At 32.9% G+C, this 14,978-nt stretch overlaps 4 protein-coding genes across 7 annotated transcripts; 1 reads left to right on the top strand and 3 right to left on the bottom strand.

Annotated features, from left to right (window-relative positions):
- Nucleotides 1-627: 627 nt before the first annotated feature.
- LOC143186070 (baculoviral IAP repeat-containing protein 8) lies at nucleotides 628-5,457 on the bottom strand. 3 transcript variants are annotated; one of them, XM_076389467.1, is made up of 3 exons: nucleotides 5,384-5,457; nucleotides 1,085-1,985; nucleotides 628-1,008 (listed from the first exon to the last, which is right to left on the bottom strand). In XM_076389467.1, the coding sequence occupies exons 2-3, from the start codon at nucleotides 1,922-1,924 to the stop codon at nucleotides 628-630; spliced, it is 1,221 nt and encodes a 406-aa protein (XP_076245582.1). In that variant the 5' UTR covers nucleotides 1,925-1,985; nucleotides 5,384-5,457. The 3 variants fall into 3 exon arrangements, with proteins under 3 accessions (XP_076245582.1, XP_076245581.1, XP_076245580.1); XM_076389466.1 differs by lacking the exon at nucleotides 5,384-5,457 and adding an exon at nucleotides 4,155-4,563; XM_076389465.1 differs by lacking the exon at nucleotides 5,384-5,457 and adding an exon at nucleotides 2,100-2,437.
- Nucleotides 5,458-5,704: 247 nt separating this feature from the next.
- Nucleotides 5,705-8,612, bottom strand: Diap2 (Death-associated inhibitor of apoptosis 2). Its single transcript, XM_076389464.1, has 8 exons — nucleotides 8,010-8,612; nucleotides 7,817-7,928; nucleotides 7,545-7,742; nucleotides 7,289-7,467; nucleotides 7,081-7,218; nucleotides 6,846-6,988; nucleotides 6,551-6,762; nucleotides 5,705-6,458 (listed from the first exon to the last, which is right to left on the bottom strand). The coding sequence occupies exons 1-8, from the start codon at nucleotides 8,490-8,492 to the stop codon at nucleotides 6,268-6,270; spliced, it is 1,656 nt and encodes a 551-aa protein (XP_076245579.1). The 5' UTR covers nucleotides 8,493-8,612; the 3' UTR covers nucleotides 5,705-6,267.
- Nucleotides 8,613-8,821: 209 nt separating this feature from the next.
- Nucleotides 8,822-11,248, top strand: Acat1 (Acetyl-CoA acetyltransferase 1). Its single transcript, XM_076389468.1, has 8 exons — nucleotides 8,822-9,004; nucleotides 9,231-9,381; nucleotides 9,452-9,562; nucleotides 9,633-9,826; nucleotides 9,912-10,202; nucleotides 10,272-10,460; nucleotides 10,534-10,691; nucleotides 10,751-11,248. The coding sequence occupies exons 1-8, from the start codon at nucleotides 8,948-8,950 to the stop codon at nucleotides 10,869-10,871; spliced, it is 1,272 nt and encodes a 423-aa protein (XP_076245583.1). The 5' UTR covers nucleotides 8,822-8,947; the 3' UTR covers nucleotides 10,872-11,248.
- A 1,086-nt stretch (nucleotides 11,249-12,334) lies between these two features.
- Nucleotides 12,335-14,765, bottom strand: LOC143186073 (uncharacterized). Of its 2 annotated transcripts, XR_013002998.1 has the most exons (7): nucleotides 14,467-14,765; nucleotides 14,218-14,371; nucleotides 13,981-14,143; nucleotides 13,490-13,901; nucleotides 13,197-13,355; nucleotides 12,982-13,068; nucleotides 12,848-12,899 (listed from the first exon to the last, which is right to left on the bottom strand). XR_013002998.1 is itself a non-coding variant. In XM_076389469.1 (5 exons), exons 2-5 carry the CDS (start codon nucleotides 13,253-13,255, stop codon nucleotides 12,556-12,558), a joined length of 300 nt encoding a protein of 99 aa, XP_076245584.1. In that variant the 5' UTR covers nucleotides 13,256-13,355; nucleotides 13,490-13,619; the 3' UTR covers nucleotides 12,335-12,555. The 2 variants fall into 2 exon arrangements, 1 of the variants encoding a protein (XP_076245584.1); XM_076389469.1 differs by lacking the exons at nucleotides 13,981-14,143; nucleotides 14,218-14,371; nucleotides 14,467-14,765 and adding an exon at nucleotides 12,335-12,613 and having other exon boundaries at nucleotides 12,826-12,921; nucleotides 13,490-13,619.
- Nucleotides 14,766-14,978: the final 213 nt, after the last annotated feature.

Here is a 14,978-nt window from a genome sequence, read left to right on the forward strand (position 1 = left end):
CGTTTTTCGTCATTACATAATACTAATGACTAGACTTCATGTTTTGTTGCTATTTGTACTTTGGATCAAGCACATTTACTCTGATGTTTTTCTTTTTTTTTTTATCAATTCGATAACATGTAAATTTACGAATGTGCAAATAGCAACATTCAGTTGCAGGTACAGCTTATTATGTTTCAGATAAAATTAATCTGAAAACTTTAGTAAAGACCAGAAGGTGCAAGTATCTTATGACTCCTCTACACATGATATGTTATATATTTGTAAAAATATTTAAATATATTTATCATTTATTGTAATACTGATCACATGTGAATAAATTTTAGAACATGAAGAAGATTCCTTGACTTGACTTGTAATTATAAAATATATTTGTCATGTTATTAATTACATTGCGATAAACTCTTTTTTATTTTTCATGCATTTATGACTTAAATACCATACAATGCACTGAAAAATTGTAAATCCTTATAGCTTGTACCCGCAGACTGGTATACTACATGAGTCATGTCATTTAGCGCAGTTCGCGATCGGTTATCGCTACCAGTCGTGGATTATCGAGTATAAAACACTATAACAGAAATCATATGTAGAATGTAATCATTGTCTATCACAAGCTGTGGAATATTATGAGAAGAAGGCTCGAACGGTCATAGTAACAGGTTCTCTGCATACTGCACAAGTTGTCATACCAGGAGCACATTTAACACAAGCAACTATATGTCCACATGGTAGAAATACTACTCCCAATTCTCCATTGTAACAAATTTTACACATCCTTGCATCATCTATAGGTTTATTGTTTTGTGTTTTTGTATTTGACAAGTCTTCTGTGCTTCCTTTTACAGATTCTGAGTTACTTCCAATACTTTCTATTCCACTATCTTGAGAACCTACATTTTGAGAACTTGGACCAGGATTGCTTTCTGCTTCTTCCTTTTTCTCTGTAGCTGTTGCAACAGGTTGAACCTTTTTAATAAAACTAGGTAAATTCATTTGCATTGTTTCCTGAAATAAACAAATCTTGTAAGTTCATAATTTGACTTTTCTTTAAGCAAGAAAGAACTCTAAGTTTCTTATTTACCTCTTTAGATGGTGGAGATATATGTTGTCCAGTTATTTTACTCACATATTCTTGACCCTTAACCATTAACAGATAAAAACATTTGGAGAACCATTTTGCATGTTGTTCCCATGGATCATCTTCTGGTTCCCAATCTTTTAAGCCACCTCCACAATGATAACATAAAGTTTGATCAGCTTTTCCAGTATAATAAAAACCTGCATCTGCAAGTCGTTGTTTTGTTTGTGGCATAAACTTTGGCCATGTATCAAATGTACGTAGTCTAGCATCATAACTGGCATATTCAGAATGTACTGGTCCTTTGGGTCTTCCTAGTCCTAAGTGGCTCAATTTTGCTGTACTTGGTAATTGTAACTCTGATGTGAAATCACGATTATCAGGACCTGAAGTAGGTCGGTATTCAACACCATAAGGTCCACACACATCACGACTTCTTGACCAAGGTATTAGAACTCTGCTAGGATCTGCTCCAATGGGTACATTACCGCAAGGTAATTTACGAATAAATCTACATCTTGGTGACCAACGTTGATGATCAACCATAGGATTATCACCTTCCACCCATTGGTTTATTTCTAAAAGACATTCAAAACACCTTACTTTATCATTTTCACCAGTATAATAAAATCCATTAGCTGCAAGCTTTTCTGGTTCAATGTAAGGTACAGGCCAATTCTCAAAACTTTGTAGCCTAGCTGTTTCAAAATGATAATCACAATTATCTACTTCATCGTGCAGAACAGAAGGTATTATTATAGAAGGCGGTGTCAAACATGAATTTGCTGAAGGTTTAAAATCTGCATCACTTTCCAACTCTCTGTGTTTAATCATATCAGTCATCTTGTTTGAATTATAATTAACACTTGTATCTTGAAAAGGGCTTCCTTTTACGTTTTTAAACCTATAAAAAATATTGAAATTTTTTAGTTATGATTACATTTATAGAAATATTCATACCAATGATAATTAGTTTTTGTAAATTGGTTTTGCACTGCAATTTAGATAATACATACACAATTTTAGAGAACACATTTTATTTGAATCTGACGAAAAGTATTACGTATATGTAAGTAAACGTATAAATACATTAACGCGAGAAACGCACGATACTGTTGCAAATCTAGAGGAAATTTTATATATACACATATGTAAGTAGAAAGATTTACAAAAAGAGAGGAAGAGAAGGAAAAAGCTAGCGAGTGAGTACGACTAGGTCTGTTCGCGATATCGCAATGCCGTTATGATTCGTGAATGACGGAGTAGTATCATATACTTTTCACACAGCTACGTAACGTCGAAATAACGCAGCCTACATATCTCACACAAGCAAGAACTTCCGAGAACCAACTCGATCTCTCTCTTGCTTCTCACAATCAGAGTTACATGCATACAAACACGCGCACGTGTATATACACACGAAATATATGCTATAGCAACTACAGTCACACTCATACTGTTCACCGCCCTGTGCAACGTTGCCAGTTGCGTGGCCCGTATTTTAACTTCTCTTGTTGCATTACACTACTGCGCGCTCATGGGAATGAAATGTATCGACAAGGGCGTAGCAATCTGTCCAATAATTTCTCATATATTTTACATATCTTTTACTTCAATCAAATAATTTACGTGCCTGACTAATTACTAATTTAGTTAGTATATATTTAGCTGAAATCTTGTGTAAAAACATGGAATCAACTCTTATATTTGATCATATGTAAGATCTGTTAAATTTTAAATATAAATAATCAATGGAAATATATTAATTTTTTAATTCATTAAAGACTGTATAATGTAGAATTTAAGTAGAGGCAATATTTTATTTAAATTACATCAAATGTTTTGATATTATCGAGATAGCTCAATTCATAAGGGGCACTAAACCGGTTTGCTACGGCTCTGTACTGGAAACTTACAGCGGATTCCTTTCTTCTCCTTTCCGGAGCACATACTTTCCTAATAGCTTGTTCATGCGAAACAAAGCTAATAGTTAATCATACCAGCAGATAATAAAATATCATGATACGACGAGATAAGAATGTTATCAAACGATTCAACTGAAAGGTCGACTTTTTTTATTCTTATCATAACATCGCAATAAGTGCTCCTACGAATTTTATCCTACCATTCTGATTAATATAGGTTTATAAAGACTTCCTTTAAATATGATACGCCATATGTATCTGTTCTTGTGTCAAAATCTGATACAGTATAAATGTAATGAACTAAACTTTAGCCATGTTTTAAATATTAAATATCTCAAGATAACGAACTAATAATACAGCCCATTTAAAGAACGAAATACGTTTACTATATTTGTTAAGAATTATTTGAAAAATACGTAAGTCCTTCTTTAAACTTTCACATCTGTTTCATTCATTATATCTGGCAACAGTGCAATCAGGAGTAGGAAGACGAGAAGACAACGGAACAGTACCGCCCTTAGCACCGAGCAGACGGAGCACTTGCCCCAGGCTTTGCACTTATTGTTAGTTATTTCCACATTTTATAAAGAAAAAAGAAAAAAATGAATGTAATCGTAATAGTTGAAATATCCAATTTTTTAATATACTTTTAAAACTATATTATACTTGTGATAAATTGAAATTGAAGATCAAATCAACAGAATTAGAATGTGCCGTAAAATGTAGTTTCTCGAAAAATATACATAGGTTTTTAAATTATACAATATTATATTATCTTTTTGTCCGAGCTGGGTAAACTAGTTAGTCGGGGCCCCGCCATCTCTAGTGGCGGCAGTGCAACGGAAGTTCGTATGCAACGAAGATAGAAGAGAAGCAAACAGTAGATTGAACAATTCCATGTACAAGGAAAAAATTGAAACATGTATCTTTAAATGATTTCTCCTTTGGAAAGGTTAATTAAAGGGTTGAGTAAGGGGATAGGGGTGTTCATATAATTTGAATACTTATTGGACTTCTATATGATATATTATGGTTCTGCATTCCAAAGAATCATTCTGATATCGTATCGTATTCTTAGGTTTCTACGAGTTTTCCACAAAGAGAGCTGCCTAGATTAGTAGAACGTATGTATTACGGACATAACATACCGATATCAGAACACAACTGTGATGCCTCCGTGAACACGCACACACACTATTAACGCTTTGTCTCTGGAAATTATTTCTTCTGTTAAGTAATTAATATGCGTGCACACAAAGTAACTTAGTTTCTTGATTGAATACGGTTCGTCTTTTATCAGGATATAGTCGTATCTCGTTTGTTTTGTTCGTTATTAAAAAAAATCAAATATCTTGTTTGCCTTTCACTGAGTAATTAACGTAACCGATCAAGTAAAATTTCAACACGCACAATTCATACGAACGAAATTGCATTCTTATGAGAAAAGAACATATTGATACGACACAAGAAGAGATCACAAACAAGAAACGCGAGTAACACTCTCAAACATTTCAGTGCCCGATGTTGCGAGGCAGAGTAGGTAGCAATGGCGTTCCTCTGTGATTTCTGTGAACCCTCAGTCCCCACTCGGACTCGACCCAGCCAAAGCGTAATAACGGAGAAGTGAAAAAGGCCGTGGAAAGGCCGCGACTGATCTACTGCATTCTCTCTGTCTGTTTCAGCTACACGTGTAATGTAACGCGCGTATATATCTCAGATTTCCTTATTAATTCGAAATTCTTTATTAAAAATGATGATATAATAAAATCGATATTTCCTTTTTTTCTACAGTTATAGCCTAAGTAACGTATATGTGTCTCTATACTTGCGCATTCACTTTCGTTTATGTTTACCACACAATTTTATGTTGGAATGTTCCAGTTGAAAACATGGAAAAAGTAAAATACCGTGGAGAATAATAAAAATGCGTCATTGGTACATCTTTCGATTTGCGTCGCTGTGACGCATGCATGTAGGCGTAACTATCGATGCGTGTAATTAAGCACGTAGTCCTCCCATATATAAATGAACGAATAATTTTCGACGAAAGAATTCGAATAATTCGTTATTTCATTTCATTTATCTTTGAACTATTTCAACAAATTTAATCATTTCCTGGTATGAGTCTTGACTGTTGCATGCCAAGTCATACAGTGTTTTAACAATGAGTCAGATACAAGAATAAGAGTGTCATTGTTTTGCATAGGAAAAGTACACGTATTCAGTGATAAAAAAAGGCATTCCTATTATGTTATAATCATTCAAAGTAAAAGTAAAAAAAGATGTAATATGAGAAAATATTAAAAAATACAGTTTCTTACAGTTATTAAAATTATACTTGTTTAGAATAAAGGTTAACTAGTAATTTAGTATTTACCTTCAGAAAATGCACTATTAACAGCACATGTGTTGAGCCACCTACTGTTAGTACTGTTGCAAACTGATGCCATACCTTTAGATGCTGACATATATCTATTTTTTATGATAAAAAAATGTTATCTATAGATACTATTTATTGTTGTAATGAAGAAACAGGGTAATAGCCTTACTCATACTTGCAAATACTTTTGTAATTTCATATAGGAAATTTGTCACACATGACAATATTGGTATAATACAAAGCATTTATTACATTTACTAAAAGTCTTGCTTAATATAATTAACAATAAATTAACATTCTTGCAATAACATCTGTACAGTTAATTAAACTGAGTAAATACACAAACAAATAAACAATTTTGAAGATCTATAATGTATGAATAAATATTTGTAGAGTTAAAAAATAAATATACAAATATTTTCAAACTTCTAAGCTCCTATAACACAATTTTTACCTGAGAAGAAGAGAGGATTTCGATTCAATACGCTACTGTATAAAAGATAAACATCTATGTAACATGGTCAGCTAGTAATATTAATGTGACATATATAATATATTAATTAAAATAACATCCAAGAGTAATGCGTATTATATACGATTTCATATAATTAGATGACATGTGTTTTCATGCATGTACCAGTAACATTTGCTAATATTAACACAACCTATTTTTATTTATGGAAATTAAATTTACTATTTTCTACTCTGATATGTTTTTTTATCTTATATGAACAAATTGAAAAAATTATGCTCATGATTTTAAATGAATATACAAAAAAATACATCTTTTATACATATTACGCGTTTTTACATTTTAAATAATTAAATCACTATAAACAAACTTAATTATATGTTAATACCCTGCTTGTTACGACTTTAGTTTACGATAAGAATGTACGAACAGTAGCTCGAATTTCTCGACGACACATTGGGCAATAAATAAGAGATGGTGCACAATGAACACAAGTTGCCAAGTGTCCACATGGTAAAAATACGACAGCTACTTCTCGGTCCATGCAAATTTTACATAAACGAGCCTCTCTTAATCTTCTATTCTCTTCTTCTAATGATGCTGGAAGAAGCATAACAGTTATTCATTTTATTAAATAAATTTTCAAAAATTTGTTTGAATTTTTGATATTGTACTACCTTTAAGGTACTTACTTGTTTCTTTTGATCTCCCACTTGTTCTGTTTTCAAAAGTGTTATCTTCTACATCAGATGTTATAGGTTTATCTTCTTCATTCACAAGTATTTCATTTTCACCTTCATTTATATCCTGATGGCTATTGTTTTCCTCGTCATCATTAGATGTTCCTAGAGCATTATCTGTTTGCTCACTTATCAGATGATTAACCGTTGTAATTACCTCATTTCTGTAGATTAAAGAACAGAATTTATTAGCGCTGATTTGACTTACTACTTAGTATTTTATAATGTAATTTCATTATTAGCAGACCTAGTATCATCTTCCATCATTTGTTCATGAAGGACATCTTCTATAAGCTGATTTGAATCTGTGTATGGAACTCCCGTTCTCTCCAGTCGCTTTTTTATAGCTCGTTTTACTCTTCCCACTTGTAATCCAATTTCTAAAGCATTCTGAAAAAAATAACTTAAAATAATGACTCTATACAATGAGAATATATAAGTAAGTGTTTAGAAAATTGTGAAATAAAGATATAAGGTATTACCCTTGCTGGTGAACTATCTAATAGTCTTTCTACTGCTGACTCTGTAATTTCTTGTGTAGGTGGCACAATTGTAGGTAAAGAAGTCGACAAAGTTTCAACTATTTCTGTATCTTCATCCTCTTTTGCACCTTCAAAAATCTATGTGAACATAAAATATAATTTAATAAGTTAATTGGATCTGAAACAAATGTAATTAAGTAATGCTTACTGATGGATCTAGGGGTGGCCTATTGTCAATACATTGTTTGATAAATTCTTGTCCTCTTACAAGGTTTACAAATTCACATTTGGGAAACCATCTAGCATGTTCTGTCCATGCACCATCAGTTGTTTCCCAATTTCGTAAACCACCATCACAATGAAAACATCGAACATGATCACCAAATCCTATTATTGTGATGTTTAATTTATTACTTTTACCATTAAAATATGAATATCAAAATAATAGGGAATACAGTTCTCACCAGTATAGTAAAATCCAGCACTGGCTAACATTTCTGGAGTCTGCTTTAGGTTTTCTGGCCATCCAGCAAAAGTATGTAATCTTCCTTCATATGTTGCATAACGTAACTTTTTTGGTCCTGTGTGTTCTTGCACTCCCAATTCTGTGAGACTTGAAGTTGTTCCTGGCATTAACTTTACATTGTTTAAATACAATGTATCTGTTAAATGAAAAATCAAAATAAAGCAATTGTTTCTGATTGAAAAATATTACTTTCTATATGCAAATAAATACCATCTTGATGCATATAAAAATCACATTTAGGAAAATGTATTCTGTGCTCTTTATCTGGATCATCACCAGGTTTCCATTTTCTTACGATACCTTTACAATATACACATTGTACCTATAGATTATAAAAATGAAATATGCAATTTATATATTAAATAAACATCTTATTAAGTTTCTACCTTTTTTACTTCATTACCGTATCATCATGTTGAAGATAATAGAAACCAGCCTTGGCAAGCTTTTCAGGTGATACAATTGAAGGAATTGGCCAAGTAGCAAAAGTTTCTAATCTTTGCGATACAGTCTTATACTCATCTGTAGAATCTTGATTTTGCAGGAAAGAAGTTACAGATGGATGTTCCACAGTATCATTTTCTTGTGACACTTCTCTGGATGATGACATTAATCCAGATTCATTAGTGGATATTGGTATCAATGGAACGTTACAAGTGTTAGAAGGATTTTGAACAAACGGACAATCGGGTGCAGCTTGCCGATGACGAACCATAGCTTGATCACCGTAATTCCAATCAGAAATTTTGGTTCCACAAAGAAAACACTGTACTTCCATACCACGTCCACTATAATAAAATCCTGCTTTCGCTATCCGTGTAGCATCGACTGTAGCATTTGCTGGCCATTCCGAAAAAGTTTGTAATCTATTTTCTTCGACGTTCATTTTGAAATTACAATTACAATTATATTTTAATGAAAAGTTGCTAAAAAACAAGTGTGCAATTAAATTTTAATAAAAACCCACGCTCTGCATTTTTTATTCGAAGCTTTATTTTATAGTAATATGTACGTACATACTGATCTAACGCGAAATTATCATTCCCAATTCAATGACAGGAGGGAAATAAAGCTAAAAAGTTATTGTACGCGTGCGCGATATTTCAGGATGTCTTATATTTTTTATACTGTTAAATCTTAGAAGCTTTTCTTCTATTTTCTATAATTTTCTAGCAAATTCTAACAAATTTGTACTGCATATATTTTATTACATCTAACAAAAAATTTAAAAAAACTATAGTTTCCTCTATGTACATATTTACAAGTGCAATGATGTTGATATTGTGATGAGTTGGAACTAATTAGTATCGAATATATCGAAATAATTATAACAATTAGTTTATGCTTTTACAATTACAACACTTTTGCACGATGTCATTATTAAAGAACATAAACAAAGTAAGTAGTTAGATCTTCGATTGTTTGTAGAATGTTGAATTATTTCTTAATAAATGAATATTAATTACAAACTTATCGACCTAAAAGCATGTATATATTTAGCACATAATTTCATTAACTGTTTATTTATACCTTTAGCCAAAATGTTAATAAATATAACCTTTGATATATTCATAAATATTTTATTATATATTTTGTTGTTATACCTTAAATTTTTTTTGCTTAGATTCATCTAACTACCTTAAGGTCCTATAGTTCTAAAATAAAATTGAATGATGTAGTTATAGTTAGTGCAGCTAGAACACCTATGGGATCATTTCTTGGAGGATTATCAAGCATATCTGCACCAAAACTTGGAGCTGTAGCTATAAAAGCAAGTACTAGCTTAAATTACATATTGAGAAGTATAAGTATAAATAATGATATGTAGGTAATTATAATAGGCAGCAATCGAACATGCTGGAATTCTCAAAAGTGATGTCAAAGAAGTATTCATGGGAAATGTTTGTCAAGCTTTTTTGGGTCAAGCACCAGCTAGGCAAGCTGCATTATTTGCAGGTATTATTTTTATAATAATATGTATTATATCACTGTTTTTCATGATTTGTAACAATAATTTTTAAAATAGGTCTTCCTAACTCAACCATATGTACAACAGTTAATAAGGTTTGTGCAAGTGGAATGAAAAGCATTATGCTTGCTTCTCAGTCATTACAGTGTGGACATCAAGAAATTGTTCTTGCGGGTGGTATGGAATCTATGTCTAATGTACCATTTTATTTCCCTAGAGGGGAAACCAAATATGGTGGTATAAAACTTGAGGTTTGGTAAAATTTTCAAATTTAGTCCTAACATTCTTTTCTAATTTTAAATGTTAATTAATTTCTTAATTATTAAAATCCAACAGGATGGTATTGTATTTGATGGGTTAACTGATGTATACAATAAAATACACATGGGCAATTGTGCAGAAAATACTGCAAAAAAGTTGGATATATCTCGTAATGAACAAGATGACTATGCTATCAAAAGTTACAAACGTAGTGCAGCAGCATACACAAACAAAATATTTGACAATGAACTTGTTTCAGTAAACGTACCACAAAAGAAAGGCAAACCAGATATTATGTTTGATGAAGATGAAGAATATAAGAGAGTGGATTTTCTTAAATTTTCTAAATTAAATACTGTTTTTCAAGTATGATCTTAACACTGTGCAAAGTCCATAATTTAAATGCATGTAATAATTTTTATCTATTTTTTATAGAAAGAAAATGGTACAGTAACAGCTGGAAATGCATCAACTTTAAACGATGGGGCTGCTGCATTAGTTTTAACTACTACAGATGTTGCTCAAAAGATGAATCTGAAACCTTTAGCGCGTGTTATCGCATTTCAAGATGCTGCAACTGATCCTATTGACTTTCCTATTGCACCATCCTTTGCAATTCCCAAAGTATATTTTTGTAATGTATACAACTATGTAACATTTTACAGCTTCTGCTAATAATGTACGTACCAACTTTCAGTTATTAGAAAATGCTGGTGTCAAGCAAAATGATATAGCTCTTTGGGAAATTAATGAGGCTTTTAGTACAGTTGTAGTTGCAAACCAAAAACTACTTAATCTGGATCCTGAAAAAGTAAATATTCATGGTGGCGCTGTGTCTCTTGGTCATCCTATTGGGTGAGTACTTATTTATTTATTTTACTAAAAATGATATGCAACAAGTACTTAAATTTCAGTATGTCAGGAGCTCGTATTGTGGTACATTTAGTACATGCCCTAAAAACTGGCGAGAAGGGTGTTGCATCTATTTGTAATGGAGGTGGTGGTGCTTCTTCAATTTTAATCGAGAAATTGTAAGTCTGTGATAAGAGAAATTTTTCATGTGCACTAGTAAAAAGATAAGAAAAAATAGTGTACTTTAATCCGAGATAATACTACATTAATAAATTTCATATGGAAATGTATTCGTTTTGCGACACGTGTAAAGCGGAGATAATAAGTATGGAATATTTTTTAACATAATTGTCGTAATAGGCTATAAAAGGAATTTAAAAGATCTCTATTGTGTCTTGTCTGATATTAGCTTACAGTGTAATATTTTTATATAACAGTAACTGTAAACATATTTTTATATTTTTTACTATGTACCAACATTATATAAGCTTATTGATTACATGAATTATTTTTTTATATCATGTTTTTATGGCAAATAAATGATATTGTTATAAAGAAGATTGCAAGGATTTTATTTTTGTCATTAAGAAGTCTCTCTTCTCTATAGGTTTCATCCAATATCATCTCCACCAATGTTAACATTATACACAAAACATCCATGTCCACTTTGTGACGTTTTAAAAACTGATTTGCAATCACGTTTTTCTGGTCGTTATCAGTTGCAAGAAGTTGATATAACAGCACCAGAAAATAAACGGTATTTTGAATTATACAAATATGAAATACCAGTTCTTTTCTTGGAGGGTCAATTTCTTTGTAAGCATCGATTAGACCCAGAACTGTTAGAGAAAAGACTAAATGATATAAGTCCATAAATTAAGAGCCACAAATATTACACAGGTGATTGGGTTTATGCAAATAAAGAATGATCTCGTGCAATTGAATTATGGTAAGGAGCTTTTTTTTACATTTTTTTTAACATGCAATTATATCGTATTCTAAAAAAATGATTTCATTGTGTCGCTCTATATTAGAAGAAATATCGAGTGTTTTTATAGCAATACGAAATGTATGTAAATATAAAAAAGTATGATTAAAAGTGGAAGAATACATTATAGTAAAATAGAATAACAATAAAAGTAATAAAAATAACAATGAACCAAAGAGTTTACTGTATGTAGTTGATATTAGCGAGCGTCGTCGCTTAGTAAATCTTATGGCTCGCGTGTCCGCTTTCGCCTATACTTGTCCTCTCTCTTGGAGTCGCCTACTCTTTTTCACCCTCTCTCTATTCTTTGCCTCTTTCCTCTTGCTTCCCTTTCTCTCAACCACTGGGTCTGTATATACCTACTCTCTTTCCGATGGGTAAGCAAGCAGGCAAACAGGCAAGCACTCACACACCGATACATGCTGAAGATCGGCAGTGAATTGGTGAATGCACGCATCGGACTCTCCTTGCCGACGTTCGTTCTTTCTCAGTGCGTGCCTTACGCGGATACCGTGAACTTTGTGTACTGGTTTCGTATGATTTTCGTGTCATATTGTAATGAACTCATTCTTATAACTCTCGTACAATGATACGGGAAGAACTAGAGGAAACGAAAGAACGAAAGCAAAGGAATACGTGCCCTTTAAGATCGCATCAATCCAAGAATGAAGATTGTGAGTTTATTGGTTGCAATTGTGCTGCTATTGGAATCACGCGAGTGCTCCGACTTATTTTTCGATCGACGGTGTTAAACAGTGCCAAGAATAACGGACCAGCCAGATGCAAAATGGCACTCGAACTTATTTAAACATCGAGAGACGCGTAAGTTCGATAACGCAGGCCAGTAATTTGTGGATCTTAGCCAAAAGTAATTGATTTTCAATTGGTGAATTCGTCGATGTGGATTCGATGATCATCGATGGACTGCAAGTATGCCCTGAAAAGATATTGCAAGGCTGTAGAGATACCAGCTTTTCAAAGTGCAATTGAACGATTCAGAGAGTTTTATTTATGAAGCTGTGTCCTTTCCAAAGTGCCGTATTTGATAAAAAGAACTTTTTCTGATTCAATAGGTGCACTTAAGAAGCATATAATATTTTTAGATGGCGTTATGTTCGGTGTGGATCAGTTCAAGAATATTCGACTCACCACTGCATTTCGAAGAACGTTGATCGTTTTAAGCCATGTATATGTGACTGTTGAAATATTCGTGCAATTGTGATCTGTCCGAAGAAATAATCAATTCTGAAATAATCGGATTTGGGATTTGTTAAAGGCAACCTGTACCGGTGTATTTGTACTTACAAAAGATATTGTGGAAAGAAATGAAACCCCATCTCGCTCTCTACGTCGAATTTTGTACATTTAGTTTCAGTCCATGCTATAGGAATCCTGATTATTGGAAAATTTGAACGAAATTAAGGTAGGTATACAATTGTACTAGATATGTTGCAACTCAGTATGTTTAGAGAACGATCGACAATTCAATCTTACAAGCGTAAAGACCTTAAAATACGTACTTGTTACGAGTACCAAAGAGGAAGTTGGCCTTCGAACGCGTATCGATTTCGATCGTCATCGTTCTTACCGCATTTTGAACGGAAAAAAAGACAAAACCGGACTTTCAGTGCAAATGTTGGTGCAAGTGTTCCCTCTTGTTGAGTGTCGTAAATGAAATTCTGTAGAACGTTACAAAAGAGATAAGATAAATATGCGGCAACAGATTCATTCGGACCAGATGTCCGAAAACACGCTCTTATTTCGATAAATCGGTGCATATGTACACGTAGCGTTTGCACGCGTATGGTAATACCTTTTCCACTGTAAAAATCTTTTTGTGGTTGTATACATTTCTGTCGTGAAGGAAAGAAAACCGACTGCATACAGAGTATCCCAAAATGGAGGATTTGATATTGGAATTAATTTTGATTTCAGTTGTTCTTCGCGAAAATATTACGGAGAAACAAGGTGTCATTGTTTTTAGAATGTTGATTAATGCGAAGCCCTATAGGAATATTCTGAAGGCGTTGTCCTGGTTCGTGATTCACGAATGAGCTATGTAGAGCCGTTGCCAGCTGAGAAGGTCCGGTTACTGGTTACCTGTTACCTGGACAAGTGTGCTGGCAACGGGCTCGTCTTGAAGTATCGACCGTGACAGTTCCTCGATTCCAGTCACAACATTCAGAATGACGAATTTCCGAGGAGTTTATTTACTTCCTTGATGTCTGTTTAGGAGATATGCAAATATTATAAGCATGTAATGCTCAAAACCAATAGAAAATTATTCCTGGAATCTTTACTTACACTTTAATTATACTCGGTCAAAGTTGTCATGGACAAAGCAAAATCTCTTTCTTACATCGAGATAAAAATCATTTAAAAGAGCATTGATACAATTTGTTCTCTTCTGATCACATATGCCAAAGCAAATGAATCAATTGATGAATGAGTCATGTTCTCTGTAAAACTTTAGTAGGATATTGCCTACTTTAAAAATTTTATTTCAATTCTAATAATATAACATTTTTTCATGAGCGTTACCTATATTGTATTCTTTACGTGTGTTTAACCATGTGTATCAATGCCTTTTTTTAGTTGTTTTAAGTTTTATCTCAGCTTTTCATTCACTGTTAACTCTTTCTCCGATGCGACAAGATTAAGAGTTCAATGAACTGTGGACGCGCACCTCACACAGCTAGTTCCATTGATCACGTCGACAATGAAGCAGAAAAGTTAAAACGTTTATTATCGCTAGATCACTATTTCGAGAACGAGTAATTCTCTACTTACTAAAAATAATTTGGATCGTTGTCGAATGTACCCAGACTAAACGGTGATAATTGATTTCGTCATCGAATTGTTTCAGAAGAGAAGCAATCTTTTGTTTGTGTGTTTCTTTTTTTATATACATATATTTTCTTCGTTGATCCCTTAATCTTCCGAATGCGTAATCAAACTTCGCAGATAGTTTTTAGCATTACTTCGTTAATAGTTTCTAATAATACAGCGTTGCGTCTATGAAGCAATAGCTTATTTTCTTTGTCATTCGTACATGTTTCTTTATACGACATAGACGGGAGTCAATTTTGCTCTAATTTATTAGTTCCCAGAGTATGACGTCTGCATGGATTTTTCGAAACTTTTTACGATATTTTTCAAACGGTGAGCAACACTTTAGTAGAGTTAATTTCTTGAACGTGAGCTAAATATGACGAAGATTGGTGGCCAGGTTACGCGAATGTAGGACAGGTTCAGGTTCAGATGTTGGAAAGAAAAACCGACGGCCCACTTTACCCGTGGGA

This window comes from Calliopsis andreniformis, chromosome 12 (assembly GCF_051401765.1).
Source record: "Calliopsis andreniformis isolate RMS-2024a chromosome 12, iyCalAndr_principal, whole genome shotgun sequence".
NCBI classification, from domain to species: Eukaryota; Metazoa; Arthropoda; class Insecta; order Hymenoptera; family Andrenidae; genus Calliopsis; species Calliopsis andreniformis.